Genomic DNA, 15153 nt, shown 5'->3' with positions numbered 1-15153 from the left:
TCATTGATTATTGAAATTGGATGAAAATGATAGAGCCACCAGCGAGCGGAAAGCAGGGGTAGTGGTTTGAGGAAATATCAAATATGTTTTGCCTTCGCCCCGCACAATCGGAGTTGATTTTGGTAAGGATTTTTCCGAACCCAGACTACCGGTAGCAACATCAAATTGAACGATTAGAGATGCTTGTTTGGTTTGGTGGTAGTACAATATTTTATATACGGCACGTCACATTGATCTGATATAAACATTTAAGGTTAGCGACTTTACACCCTTAAAAATCACAGCATTGCAAGGATTCTTTAAAGAAAATTGTTAAAAGTGAAATTATAACAACTGCTTGTCAAGTAATTTGTATAAATTTATTCATTTAAAGTTTTCGTTCTCAATAAAAATGAATAGTAACAGTATGGAAAAATATGGAGAAATTATAAAATAAAACAGCATGCATCACGCGGATGAACTTAAATGCATAATTGATTGAATGCGGATATCCGTGGCTGCAAACACTTTTCAAAGCTAGTGCTGATATCTCTTAGCTGCTAAAGCACTGGACGCAGACGTACAGTGGATGAACTCTGGATTCTGCAAATGCTTACAATTCATCAGCTAAACCCAGCGCCACAGTAGAAAGGAAAAAAACTATTAGAAAAGATAAATCTAAACCAAAATGCCACAGTACTTACAAGAAATGCAATGAACAAGATGGAAAGAGGTAAGCGAGCGAAAAACAAAACATACAACAGTTAGAAAAGCATAGGGATTTGACGATGCTGCGCGCACACTTTTGCCGACACACGAGGAGAAGAAAAGAGATAATGCAAACGAGCAACGCGTAATAGGGTACTACCAATAGTGGAAAAAATAGCTTGCAAAAGCATGTAAGTCCTGCAAAACAAAACAACAGTCACAATAAAGCAAACCAAATGAATACACTATGAAATAAAAAATCGAGAAGAATAAACAAAACACCCACGCAATGTTCTTAATATGAAAATCAAGTGTTTTCTGTGACAAAGATAAGGTAAGTTCACTCGTAATTCAGAATAACATACATTTATTGTAATGATAAAATATACTAATATTATTTCCACTGATTAATCACCAAAATTTTTTTGTTTAGTGAAATCGTATAATATACAAAATAAATTATAACTTCTAAAATAACTTTCATCCTGCTTGCTTCAACCGATTATTACAGATAATTTAAATATTTCAGCGTAAAATTGTACGAGAATTCTTCATTTCGTAAGTAATACAGTCGAAGGAGTTTGTTGCTTATTGTAAATATATGTATACATAATAGTCGTCTTGCCGTGTAACAGGATTCCTTATCCCAAATGATCGTCGCCCGACCCTTATACATTAGTACGAACGAACTCCTAATCCTCAGTGTTGCGTAGAAAGGATCGATTGAGACATGACCACCAACGTTTCGTGACGATTTGCGCGGTTCCGTGGAGCAGACGAGTATAGGACGAGTTCGAATGCAAGTCAGTTCGCAGATAGGCGTAAGCTCGATCGGTTGTGTTCACCGATTACAGGCTTATCTTGTGCGGATTTTGTTGTGGCAGCATATTCTATCTAAAAATTTAAATTTTTAAGAACCAGATTCGTTCGCAAATTCAAGCATACGAGGTAAGCGTTTATCATTCCATAGATCACCCGTTATTTGTGTAAAGCCTTCGTAGTATTGTTTCCTTCATACGAATTCCGCAATAAATCGAGCTTTCAAAAAGTGCTTGTAATGTAAATCAGCTTATCCTACAATCATTGGACTGAGGAGGTTAAAAACAAAATGTCGGTTTTACATAATCCGATGGCGTCTGTACAGTCACTATTTTTATTGCTTAGTTTTTTCGAATATTGCAAATTGATCATATTCTCTGAGTACGGTGTTTCTTCAGTTTCGAAGCGATCACTACCGTTGGGAGGGTTGGGGCAATAGAAAAAAGAAGACAGTCCAAGAACCAGAACAGTGCTGAGAACAATAATTCAAATAGTCTTGTTGTAGGAATTGCCGACACGATGAAGAGATACAATCAACGTTTAGCCTTTCGGTGGCTATGGGTGGTCCTGACCGGGGGGATTTTTGTGATGATGACAACAACCCAAGTGGATGGCCGCGAGACACAACAAGACCGTTTGATGTTACAATCCCGTCCAACCTTGGAGCAGGCACAGTCTGAGTTAGTGAAGGAAAAAAGTAAGTTGCAGCGTTAAAAAAAACGTTAAAAAATCCCCTAATGTTCCAAAAGTTGATAAGAAAAGATGGGGATAGATCACGGGAGCTCTGATCGTTTGTCTTGTAGCGCAATCATAACCAACCTCTGTGGCTCTCTTTCGTTCCCTTTTTGGTTGACAGCGTGCTTCGGTACGAACATCCGTCTGTCGATGCCATCGGAGGACCACAACAAGAATCTGCGCGATCGCTATACCAACTGTACGTACGTGGAAGGTAACCTGGAGATCAGCTGGATCCTGAGTAGGTCCTACGACTTCAGCTTCCTGCAGCACATTCGCGAGGTGACCGGGTACGTGCTGATCAACCACGTCGACATCCCGCAGGTGATCCTGCCGCGACTTCAGATCATCCGTGGCCAAACGCTGTTCAAACTCAACAAATGGGGGGGCAATGGGTTCGGATTGCTGGTGATTAGCTCGCAGATGAACACGCTCGAGCTGCCGGCGTTGCGTGACGTCCTCAGCGGATCGGTGGGAATACTGTACAACGGAAATTTGTGCCACCTAAACACGATCAACTGGGACGAGATCATCTCGGATCCGCAGGGTAGGATTGAACACTCATTCCAATTTATGTTTAAGCAATGTCCGCCGTGCCATCACTCGTGTGAGGCGGGTTGCTGGGGCGAAGGTGCACACAACTGTCAGAAGTTCAGCAAGCTCAACTGTTCGCCTCAGTGCTCGCAGGGTCGCTGCTTTGGGTCGAAGCCTGGCGAGTGTTGCCATCAATTCTGTGCTGGAGGTTGTACCGGTCCGACGCAGGAGGACTGTATGGCGTGTAAGAACTTCTATGATGACGGTGTGTGCCGGGAAAAATGTCCTCGGCCACAGATGTAAGTATACTGAGAATTAAAACAATGCCCATTAGGGAGTACTAACCCTATCAGATTATTTACTCTTCGGTAGTTTTAATATTCGAAAAGCACTCTGGGAACCGAATCCCGATGGCAAGTATGCGTATGGCACAAAATGTTTGCGAAACTGCCCGAAAAATCTACTGCGTAATAATGGTGTGTGCGTTCCGGCCTGTCCGCCAAACAAGATGCCTCAGCACGGAGAATGTGTACCATGCAATGGACCTTGCCCGAAAACATGTCCCGGCGAGGGCGTGGTGCACTCTGGTAACATCGGCAAGTACAAAGATTGCAACACCATTAATGGTTCCCTTGAGATCCTCGATGAGACGTTCATTGGTTATGAGCAGCTGTTCGCCAACTTCTCGTTCGGACCGTGGTACAGGGGGATCGAACCCCACCAGCTAGAGGTATTCTCCACCGTCAAGGAGATTACCGGTTACATCAGCATCCAGGGTAATCATCCGCACTTTACCAACCTTTCGTACTTCCGAAATCTGGAGGTGGTCGGTGGACGTCAGCTGAAGGGGACTTATTCTGCCTCGGTGTATATAACGGAGGTATGTTTTAAAGAATCTCGCCTCTTCAATTTCGAGACCTTTCCAAATATTGGGCACTGCTTGTTACAGACATCGTTGCGATCATTGGAGCTAAAATCTTTAAAGCGCGTCGAATCGGGTTCGATCGTTATCTTGGAGAACAGCAGCCTATGCTTTGCGGACAATATCGATTGGAGTCAAATAATGAAGGGCAATGACCAGGAGACAATCGTGTTTAAGAACCAAAACGCTACCAAATGCCGTAAGTATCGTTTGAGGAAATCGATGTACTTTGTTGAGAAACCGATTCGTCAACAGCTGTTTTTCCTCCTGCAGGTGCATCGGGGATGGACTGTTCTGAGCAGTGTACCAGTGCCGGTTGTTGGGGCAAAGGACCGGAACAGTGTCTGAAGTAAAACAAAAAAGCTATCAATTAACGTTTGACTTCAGAATCAAGGAAGATTGTTGTTAATCGAGGGGAATCTTTTAGTATTTACGATTCCTTGTGCCAGAGAACGTAATGTGTTTGGGCCTAATTTACAAGCTTTCTGTTTTTGTGTTTTGAGCTATCAAATATATTTTGCTTTACAATACGGCACGTACCGTGAAACTAATAAAAAATCGAGAAGAATAAACAAAACACCCACGCAATGTTCTAAATATGACTATGGAACAAATAAAACATCGCAAATAAATCAAGTGTTTTCTGTAACAAAGATAAGGTAAGTTCATTCGTAATTTGTAATAATACACTGTTTTCAGGGCCAATTCGTCCGTATCAAGCTGCTATTTGCCGGTAGTAGGCAGTCAATTGCACGCGCAAGGCTTTTGTTTGGCATCGTTAGGAAGCACTTTGGGCTTGTTAAGTTTAACTTTGCCGTTATCGGAAGCAACATTGGCGCGCCGAAAAAAGGTCGCGTTCTCTCTTGTCAAAAGTTCCGGGATTGTTTTACATAAGCTGGTATTATATTTGGAGGTATTGGTTCAGGTAGATATAGTGTAATCGTGCCCAAAAAATGGCTTCGTAAATTTCAGCGTACAATTGAACAACATTCTTACGCTTGATAAGGAATACAACCGAAGATGTTTCATGTTTACTGGAAATACATATGTAACAGTTATCTGGTCGACCGTGCGAGTGTAGCAAGACTCCTTATCCCACATGGATCCCACAAAAAAACAAACAATCGTTATCCCACAGGTTCGTCACTCGACCCTTATACATCAGTACGAACAGACTCCCAATCCTCAGCATTACCTTGAAAGGAGCGATTGAGACATGACCACCAACATCTCGTGACGATTTGCGCGGTTCCGCGGAATAGACGTGTTTAGAGTTCGAATGCAGGTTAGTTCGCAGACAGGCGTAAGCTCGGCCGGTTGTGTTAACTGATTACAAGATTTTGTTTTGCGGATTTTATGTTTCTCGCGTGGCAGCGTATTCCATATGAAAAATTTAAGTTTTGAAGAACCGTATTAAGAAGTAGATTCGTTCGTAAATTCAAGCACACCTGCTTGGTAAGCATCTATCATTCCATAGATTGCCAGTTACTCTACAATAAATCGCGTTTCAGTTTAAAACAAAATTTGAGTTTTAAAAAATTCGATGACACCTCTATCGTTGCTGATTTATTAATTAGTTTTTCCAAATATTGTAAATTGACCAATCTCTCTAAGTGTAAATAGTGTGCGGGCTTTCTTCTGTTTAGAAGCGATCACTACAATTGGGAGGGTTGTATTGGGAGGTACAGTGCTGAGAACATTCAAATAGTCTTGTTGTAGGAATTGCCGACACGATGAAGAGATACAATCAACGTTTAGCTTTTCGGTGGCTATGGGTGGTCCTGACCGGGGGGATTTTTGTGATGATGACAACAACCCTAGTGGATGGCCGCGAGACACAACAAGACATGTTAGTGAAGGAAAAAAGTAAGTTGCAGCGCTTAAAAAAAACGTTTAAAAAACCCCCCTAAATGTTACAAAACATGAGGATGGATCACGGGAGCTCTGATCGTTTGTTTTTTAGTGCAATCGTAACCAATCGTTGTGGCTCTCTTTCGCTCCCTTTCTCTCGCAGTATGCATCGGTACGAACGGACGCATGTCGGTGCCGCCGAACCGCGAGAACCACTACAAGAATCTGCGCGGTCGCTACACCAACTGTACATACGTGGATGGCAACCTGGAGATCACCTGGATCCAGAATGGCAGCATCGATTTAAGCTTTCTGCAGCACATTCGCGAGGTGACCGGGTACGTGCTGATCAGCCACGTCGACATCCCGCAGGTGATCCTGCCGCGGCTTCAGATTATCCGCGGGCGAACGATGTTCAAGCTGAACAAATGGGACGACGAGTTCGGGCTGTTCGTGTCCTTCTCGCAGATGAACACGCTCGAGCTGCCGGCGTTGCGTGACATCATCAACGGCTCGGCGGGGATCTTCAACAACTACAACCTGTGTCACCTAGACACGATCAACTGGGACGAGATCATCTCGGATCCGCAGGGTAGGATTAAACACTCATTCCAAATGATGCCAACGCAATGTCCGTCGTGCCATCACTCGTGTGAAGCGGGTTGCTGGGGCGAAGGTGCACACAACTGCCAGAAGTTCAGCAAGCTCAACTGTTCGCCTCAGTGCTCGCAGGGTCGCTGCTTTGGGTCGAAGCCTGGTGAGTGTTGCCATCAGTTCTGCGCCGGTGGTTGTACCGGTCCGACCCAGCAGGATTGTCTGGCGTGCAAGAACTTCTACGATGACGGTGTGTGTAAGCAGGAGTGTCCTCCGATGCAGATGTAAGTAGACTGAGGATTCATCAAACGTCGATCAGGAAGTACTAACCTCAACGTATTTTTTCTTTTCACCAGCTATAACCCAACAAACTACCTCTGGGAACCGAATCCCGATGGCAAGTATGTGTATGGCACAACATGCGTGCGAAACTGTCCGGAACATCTACTGCGTGATAACGGAGCCTGCGTTCGTACCTGTCTACCGAACAAGATGCCACAGAACGGAGAATGTGTACCATTCAATGGACCCTGCCCGAAAACATGTCCCGGCGAGGGCGTGGTGCATTCGGACAACATCGGCAAGTACAAAGACTGCATCATCATCGAGGGTTCGCTGGAGATCCTCGATCAGACGTTCGCCGGCTATCAGCAGGTGTTTGCGAACTTCACGTTTGGACCGCGATACACCAAGATCCACCCGGACCGGTTGGAAGTGTTCTCCACCGTCAAGGAGATTACCGGTTATATCAACATCCAGGGCGATCATCCGGACTTTACCAACCTTTCGTATTTTCGCAACCTAGAGGTGGTCGGTGGACGTCAGCTTAAGGAGCACTTTTTTGCCTCGGTGTACATCGTAAAGGTATGTTTTGAAGAATCTCACCTCTTCAACTTGAACACCTTACCTACCTCAAATATTGGGTACTGCTTGTTATAGACATCATTGCGATCATTGGAGCTAAAGTCACTAAAGCGCGTCGAATCGGGTTCGATCGTTATCTTGGAGAACAGCAGCCTATGCTTTGCGGACAACATCGATTGGAGCAAAATCACGAAGAGCAATGACCAGGACACAATCGTGCTTAGTGTTGGTTATTTGATTCGCTTCCACTGCGCTACTCTTCTTTTATTACACGTACTGAACAGAATCACAGATTACATCCGATGAGGCTAACAGACAGACACAGAATAATATCTTGCTTCACATTCATCATAGTCTACTACATGACTATAGCCTACTCGATTGTTGAAGTTGTAATCGCAAACTCAACACTCCTCCTCAATCACAACCGCTTCAACAATTCCCTTAGGTCAAACCTAACAACCTAGATAACTTCTTGAACTTTGTTGTTCCTAGTGGCTTGGTAAAGATGTCAGCCACCATGTGTTCTGTGGGACAATAAGTGAGTTGCAACATTCCGTTTTCACACAACTCCTAATTTCTTCTACATGATGATTTTCACAGCACTATGGTCTCTGTGACCCAGGCGACGATGCCACATGTCAATGCAGTTAGCATTATGTCCGGCCGTTGCCAACAACGTACGCTGTACATTGGTATTTAGCTGATAAAGATTTCCATTGCGTTGTCCTTTCATCAACACTTTGCCGTCTTTCTTCACAACGCAGCCATTTTTGTAAAAGGTTACTGTGCAATCCTCATCACACAACTTGCTTACAGACAGCAGACTTCCTGACAGTGACGGCACATGATACACATGTTTCAGCCTCACAAGGATGTCCTTTTCATTTCCATTAATAGATCGAAACTTAGCAGATCCAAACCCTGCTGCAGATGTTTCCCTTCCATCAGCCAAGCTCACATTTGTGGTGTTTGCACGTATATCATCTAGTAGCGATGCGTTGCTAGTCATATGAGAAGTTGCTCCTGAATCGAAGATCCATGACGCAGAGCAATTCTCCTTTTCAGATCTAGCTCCCAAACACACTTCTACTTCTGCATTTCCATCCACCAAATGCGCCTTCTGTTTAAACGATCTGTTCACAGCTTGGTCCTCCGTCTTTTTCAGTAATCGATCCTGTTCTAGCTTCCTACAGTAGCGCCTAATATGCCCTTCTTTATTACAATAATGGCAGAGCCTTTTCTTCTGCACAGGTTGCTTCGTTCTTACAACCTTGCAAGAATGCTCTCCATTTCCATGGCCATCACGCTCGACTCTTTTCCGCCATTCATCTAGAAGCTTTCCTTTCACGAATTGTAAATTCAAATCTTCTTCTGGTCGGCTTTCTAGGGCGCTTATCAAAGTATCATACGATGCATGCAGACTGGATAAAATAATAGCAACCAGCCAATATTCTTTCAGAGCATCTCCCATACTTGCGAGTCGGTTCGACAATTGCGTTATTTCAGCAAGATGTTCTGCCATGTTGCCATTTTCGGGCAATTGTAGACGAATCAGTTTCCTCAGAACATGGATTTTGGAAGATAGCGTGGCTCGTGCATGATGTTTCCGCAGAGCTTCCCACATTTCTCTAGCAGTTGCGGAACGGATGACGTGACACGCTTGGTTGTCGTCGATGGACAAACCAATGAAAGCTCTAGCCCTACCATCTTTAACAATCCAGGTAGCATCAGGCGTATCAGGCTTCTCATTTTTCACTACGTCGATCAATCCTTCCTTGGTCAGCAACAACTCCAGCCGAAAACGCCAGATTTCATAATTGAAATCGTTCAACTTTTCAATCGAAAAATTCGTATCCGCCATCTTCACGCTCAAGATTCTGGGCCCATAACCTGTTGGTTATTTGATTCGCTTCCACTGCGCTACTCTTCTTTTATTACACGTACTGAACAGAATCACAGATTACATCCGATGAGGCTAACAGACAGACACAGAATAATATCTTGCTTCACATTCATCATAGTCTACTACATGACTATAGCCTACTCGATTGTTGAAGTTGTAATCGCAAACTCAACACTTAGGAACCAAAACGCTACCGTATGCCGTAAGTAGGGTAAAAGTACCCATTTTGGCCCACTTAGGGAAGGGTCACCACAAAATAAATCGTTGCATTAATTGTACCGATCATATCATGACAAACTGGGTATGATAATGTAGAGTAGCTATCTAAGCATGCATTAAAATTCATATTTTTTAGTTTATTTGATGTTTTCACTGAAAAATTATCAATTTCCGAACACACTTTTTGTCGCTATTTTGGCCCGCTATGCTTCTATTTTGGCCCACCTGTGTACCAGTTTTGGCCCACCTGAAGAATGCCTTTTTTATGTGTTTTATGGTTTTAATAATCTTTATAATAATTTAGATTGTGCTAATAACTCTTACTTTTGTTAAATAAGGAAGATAAAATGTTTAATTCGATATTTTAATTTCCACTTTTTTCCAAGATCACCGGATTTTCGTTTAGACAATTTCTGACAACCAGCTGTCAGTGTCAAAATGCATACAAATTTCGTTCCAATCGAAATCAGATTTCCTTGCATCTATTTTGGCCCACTTTTGCATCGAAATTAAAATTATTTCTCGTGCTCTAAAAATTCAAGTAACGTTTTGATAATTCCTAAAAACACTCAAAGCTTTAGAAAAACATTACTTCAGAACTTTTTACGCAGTGGTTGCTTATATCTCAAGGTGGGCGAACTATCCGCCAACGACATGGTTTTTTGAAAAAGAGACAGCTTCGTAGTTTTAAGCGATTTTCTCCACAAATGTTGATGCAATCGCCTCCAAATTTGGTATTTAACAAGAATAAATTGACCTCAACACTAAAAAAAATGTTAGGAGGCATTTTTATTTGAAATCATTGAAATAATTGATCTTCTTTCTAAGTGGGCCAAAATTACATACGTGGGCCAAAATACCCTCACTCACCCTATTGCTTGAGGAAATCGATGTACTTTGTTGAGAAACCGACTAGGTAAAACGGCCCGGTTACACGGCCCAGTTACAGGTCCCGGTTCCAGGGCCCGTTGGCAGGTCCTGGTAACACGGCCTGTTTACAGGGCCCGGTAACACGGCCCGTTTACAGGGCCAGGTTACAGTGCACGTTTACAGGGCCCGTTTACAGGACCCGTTTATAGGACCCGTTGACTGGACCCGGTCACAGTGCCCGGTAACACGGCCCGTTTACAGGGCCCGGTAACACGGCCCGTTTACAGAGCCCTGTAACACGGCCAATTTACAGGGCCCGGTAAACGGCGGTAAGACGGCCCTTTTACAGGGCCCAGTAACACAGCTCGTTTACAGAGCCCGGTAGCACGGCCTGTTTACAGGGCCCGGTAACACGGCCCGTTGACTGGTTCCGGTTACAGGGCCCGGTAACACGAACAATTTACAGGACCCGTTTACATAGCCCAGTGTCACGACCCGTTAACAGGACCCGCTTACGTGGCCCGTTTACAGGGCCCGGTAAAAGGCCCGTTTACTGGGCCCAACCTTATGGATGTAGTTTTATTTTGCGTTGGTTATTTTTATTCTGCGTTGGTTATTTTCATCACGTTGAAGAACCACCTTTCCCAAGAGTAGATGCAATGTTCGATTCGAAATTGTCCCCAAAATCACGAAAACGTTTCATTTCGTTTTGTATGCCCAGAGAAAACGGGAACTATTTTACTACGATGGTGCAAACATTATTACGCATACGGTATGGTATACACGGTGGTGCAAACATTTTCACGCATACGGTATTTGGTTTCCCTTAGCAACAGCACAGCGGTTAAGGGGAAACTTCGACGCTTAGGGGAAATTTCGACGCGTAGAAATTGTGCATCTTACTTTGGCGCTCGCTTCGCTCGGCATCTTCGCTATTGCTATCTAAGCTCAAGGTAGAAATTGTCGAAATTGTCTGCATCTCACTTTCGCGCTCCCTTCACTCGCTTTCAATGCTATTGCTATCTAAGCTCATGGCATGGTGTAACAGTAATTTGAGAGGCGATTCGTCAACAGCTGTTTTTTCTTCTGCAGGTGCATCGGGGATGGACTGTTCTGAGCAGTGTACCAGTGCCGGTTGTTGGGGCAAAGGACCGGAACAGTGTCTGAAGTTAAACAAAAAAGCTATCAATTAGCGTTTGACTCCAAAATGATGGAAGATTGTCGTTAATCGAGGGTACTCTATTAGTATTTACGATTCCTTGTGCCAGAGAACGTAATGTGTGTGTGCCTAATTTACAAGCTTTCTTTTTTTGTGTTTTGAGCTATCAAATATATTTTGCTTTACAATACGGCACGTACCCTGAAACTAATAAAAAATCGAGAAGAATAAACAAAACACCAACGCAATGTTCTAAATATGACTATGGAACAAATAAAACATCACAAATAAATCAAGTGTTTTCTGTGACAAAGATAAGGTAAGTTCATTCGTAATTTGCAATAATAATAACAAACATTTATTGTAACGATAAAATATACTAACATAATTTCCACTGATTAATCAACAATACTTTTTAATTTGCGATATCGTATACCATGCAAAATAAATTATAATTTCTGAAGTAACTTTCACCCAGCTTGCAAGCAAATTTCACAGAAAATGCCTTCGTATATTTCAGCGTACAATTGTACAATATTCATACACTTGATAAGGAATACAGCCGATAATGTTTGATGTTTACTGGAAATACATATGGAATAGTTTCCTGGTGTATGCACGTGTAGCAAAACTCCTTATCCCACAGGTTCATCGGCCGTTACAGTTATTGTTCCTAGAAAGGAGCGATTGAGACATAAACACCAGCATCTCGTGACGATTTGCGCGGTTCCGCGGAACAGACTAGTGTTTAGAACTAGTTCGAATGCAGCTCAGTTCGCAGACAGGCGTAAGCTCAGCCGGTTGTGTTCACTGGCTACAGGATTCTGTTTTGCGGATTTTATGTTTCTCGCGTGGCAGCATAGTATATATAAATTGCAGCATTGATTAAACATTCAAATAGTCTTGTTGTTGGAGAACACGATGAAGAGATACAATCAACGGTTAGCCTTTCGGTGGCTATGGGTGGTGCTGACCGGGGGGATTTTTGTGATGATGACAACAACCCTAGTGGATGGCCGTGAGACACAACAAGACACCTTGATGTTACAATCCCGCCCACACTCTGAGTTAGTGAAGGAAAAAAGTAAGTTGCAGCGTTTAAAAAAAAACGTTTAAAAAACCCCCTCTAAATGTTACCAACAGTGATAAGAAAAGATGAGGATGGATCACGGGAGATCTGATCGTTTGTCTTTTAGTGCAATCATAACCAACCGTTGTGGTTCTCTTTCGTTTCCTTTCTCTCGCAGTATGCATCGGTACGAACGGACGCATGTCGGTGCCGCCGAACCGCGAGAACCACTACAAGAATCTGCGCGGTCGCTACACCAACTGTACGTACGTGGATGGCAACCTGGAGATCACCTGGATCCAGAATGGGAGCAACGACATCAGCTTTCTGCAGCACATTCGCGAGGTGACCGGGTACGTGCTGATCAGCCACGTCGACATCCCGCAGGTGATCCTGCCGCGGCTTCAGATTATCCGCGGGCGAACGATGTTCAAGCTGAACAAATGGGTCGACGAGTTCGGACTGTTCGTGGCCTTCTCGCAGATGAACTCGCTCGAGCTGCCGGCATTGCGTGACCTCAGCGGATCGGTGGGAATCCTTTATAATAGAAATTTGTGCCACCTAGACACAATCAACTGGGACGAGATCATGTCGGATCCGCAGGGTAACATACGGCACACGTTCAACTTCACATCACAGGAGCGGGAGTGTCCGCCGTGCCATCACTCGTGTGAAGCGGGTTGCTGGGGCGAAGGTGCCCACAACTGTCAGAAGTTCAGCAAGCTCAACTGTTCGCCTCAGTGCTCGCAGGGTCGCTGCTTTGGGTCGAAGCCTGGCGAGTGTTGCCATCAGTTCTGTGCTGGTGGTTGTACCGGTCCGACGCAGGAGGACTGTATGGCGTGTAAGAACTTCTATGATGACGGTGTGTGCCGGGAAAAATGTCCTCGGCCACAGATGTAAGTATACTGAGAATTAACACAATGCCCATTAGGAAGTACTAACCCTCTCAGATTATTTACTCCTCGGTAGCTTTAATACTCAAAAAGCACTCTGGGAACCGAATCCCGATGGCAAGTATGCGTATGGCACAACATGCGTACGAAATTGTCCGGAACATCTACTGCGTGATAACGGAGCCTGCGTTCGAACCTGTCCACCGAACAAAATGCCACAGAACGGAGAATGTGTACCATGCAATGGAGCCTGCCCGAAAACATGTCCCGGCGAGGGCGTGGTGCATTCGGACAACATCGGCAAGTACAAAGACTGCATCATCATCGAGGGTTCGCTGGAGATCCTCGATCAGACGTTCGACGGCTATCAGCAGGTGTTTGCGAACTTCTCGTTCGGACCGCGATACACCAAGATCCATCCGGACCGGCTGGAAGTGTTCTCCACCGTAAAGCAGATTACCGGTTACATCAGCATCCAGGGTCATCATCCGGACTTTACCAACCTTTCCTACTTCCGCAACCTAGAGGTGGTCGGTGGACGTCAGCTGAAGGAGCACTTTTTTGCCTCGGTGTATATTGCGCGGGTATGTTTTAAAGAATCTCACCTCTTCAATTTCGATACCTTTCCAAATATTGGGTACTGCTTGTTATAGACATCATTGCAATCATTGGAACTAAAGTCACTAAAGCGCATCGAATCGGGTTCGATTGTTATCTTGGAGAACAGCAGCCTATGCTTTGCAGACAATATCGATTGGAATAAAATAATGAAGGGCAATGACCAGGAGACAATCGTGTTTAAGAACCAAAACGCTACCAAATGCCGTAAGTCTTGTTTGTGGAAACCGATATACTTTGTTGTAAAATCGATTCGTTAACAACTGTTTTTCCTCCTACAGGTGCAGCTGGGATGGAATGTTCTGAGCAGTGCACCAGTGCCGGTTGTTGGGGTAAAGGACCGGAACAGTGTCTGAAGTAAAAGTTAGTTTTCTTTGTGTCGGAGAACGTAATGTGTTTGTGTCTAATGTACCAGCTTTCTTGCTGTGTGTTTTGATCTATCAAATAAATTTCGTAAATTAGTCGATATATGCAAATTCCTTTTAAAAACTGTGTATCTTTTGTGTCCGTTAATGTTAGATTTTCATTTTTTTTTTTCTCAACTTCGGAACACAAATATCAAATCAAAACAAATTTCTTTTGTCGTAGACAGTGGGGTTAAATAACCGTCGATTCAAAACCTGATCCCGGCACAACTTGTATGCAACACTTGTACATTTTTGTTCGAGTGTTGGAAAGGGATGACGTGATGAAATCGAGAGAGCGTAAGAGACTCTGTCAACGGGGACTTCAGCACAATGTTTTAAAAGCATAAAAGCATAAGAGAGGGAGAGAGAGTAGTAAGTTGGAGAGTTCAACAGCATAAAAGAAAAAGAAACATTGAAAGAGCGAGTGGGCAAATAATCGTTAGCGACAGAAAGAAAGAGATAAATGGTTGGGAAAACTATGCTCACGCATTTTCATTCCGTTTCATTGATGTGCTCTCCGAGAGAGTCGGACGATCGCGCGCGGACGATCGTGTGCGCGAGATAAGCTGACGGCGCGGCGCATCGAGACGCCCCGAAAGCGTCGATTCCGTCAGTGCAGCTCAAACACCCGTTCGAGAAGGAAGGACGCTGTGCGTGCGTGTCACGGAAGAGGAATCATTTTTTGTGCAGTGCTGGCCCTTTAGACCGTCCCGAGCGTAGGGAATATTTGGAAGCCATCGGAAAGTCTGCCCCAAGAACTTAAGACGAAGGGAAGCGTCCTCAGATAAGTGAGCGCACCGGTGTGTCTCTGCGTGTGTGTGTTTGTGTATGTTGTCGGTACATGTTGGCCGAGGGCATATTTACCTGTCCCCGCATCCAGCAACCGCCATCCCACCCCTTCGGTCCATCGGCGAAGGATGCCTACGGTGTGCCACGACGTGGAAGTGTTCTTCAAATGTTGTTTCGGTTTCATTCCGGTGACCAGCGCGGCGTCGTGAGATGAAGG

General features: G+C 44.2%; 3 protein-coding genes across 3 annotated transcripts; all 3 read left to right on the top strand.

Moving 5' to 3' along the window:
* The first annotated feature begins 702 nt into the window (after positions 1-702).
* LOC131262109 (epidermal growth factor receptor-like) lies at positions 703-4045 on the top strand. The gene is made up of 4 exons (XM_058264032.1): positions 703-712; positions 2363-3074; positions 3148-3655; positions 3725-4045. Exons 1-4 carry the CDS (start codon positions 703-705, stop codon positions 4043-4045), a joined length of 1551 nt encoding a protein of 516 aa, XP_058120015.1.
* A 1457-nt stretch (positions 4046-5502) lies between these two features.
* Positions 5503-11194, top strand: LOC131262106 (epidermal growth factor receptor-like). Its single transcript, XM_058264029.1, has 5 exons — positions 5503-5563; positions 5712-6426; positions 6499-7006; positions 7082-7235; positions 11094-11194. Exons 1-5 carry the CDS (start codon positions 5503-5505, stop codon positions 11192-11194), a joined length of 1539 nt encoding a protein of 512 aa, XP_058120012.1.
* A 959-nt stretch (positions 11195-12153) lies between these two features.
* Positions 12154-14101, top strand: LOC131262098 (epidermal growth factor receptor-like). Its single transcript, XM_058264022.1, has 5 exons — positions 12154-12244; positions 12408-13125; positions 13199-13706; positions 13776-13947; positions 14022-14101. The coding sequence occupies exons 1-5, from the start codon at positions 12154-12156 to the stop codon at positions 14099-14101; spliced, it is 1569 nt and encodes a 522-aa protein (XP_058120005.1).
* Positions 14102-15153: the final 1052 nt, after the last annotated feature.

The sequence above is a fragment of the Anopheles coustani genome, chromosome 2, assembly GCF_943734705.1.
Source record: "Anopheles coustani chromosome 2, idAnoCousDA_361_x.2, whole genome shotgun sequence".
NCBI classification, from domain to species: Eukaryota; Metazoa; Arthropoda; class Insecta; order Diptera; family Culicidae; genus Anopheles; species Anopheles coustani.
This window is presented reverse-complemented; position numbering and strand designations above follow the sequence as displayed.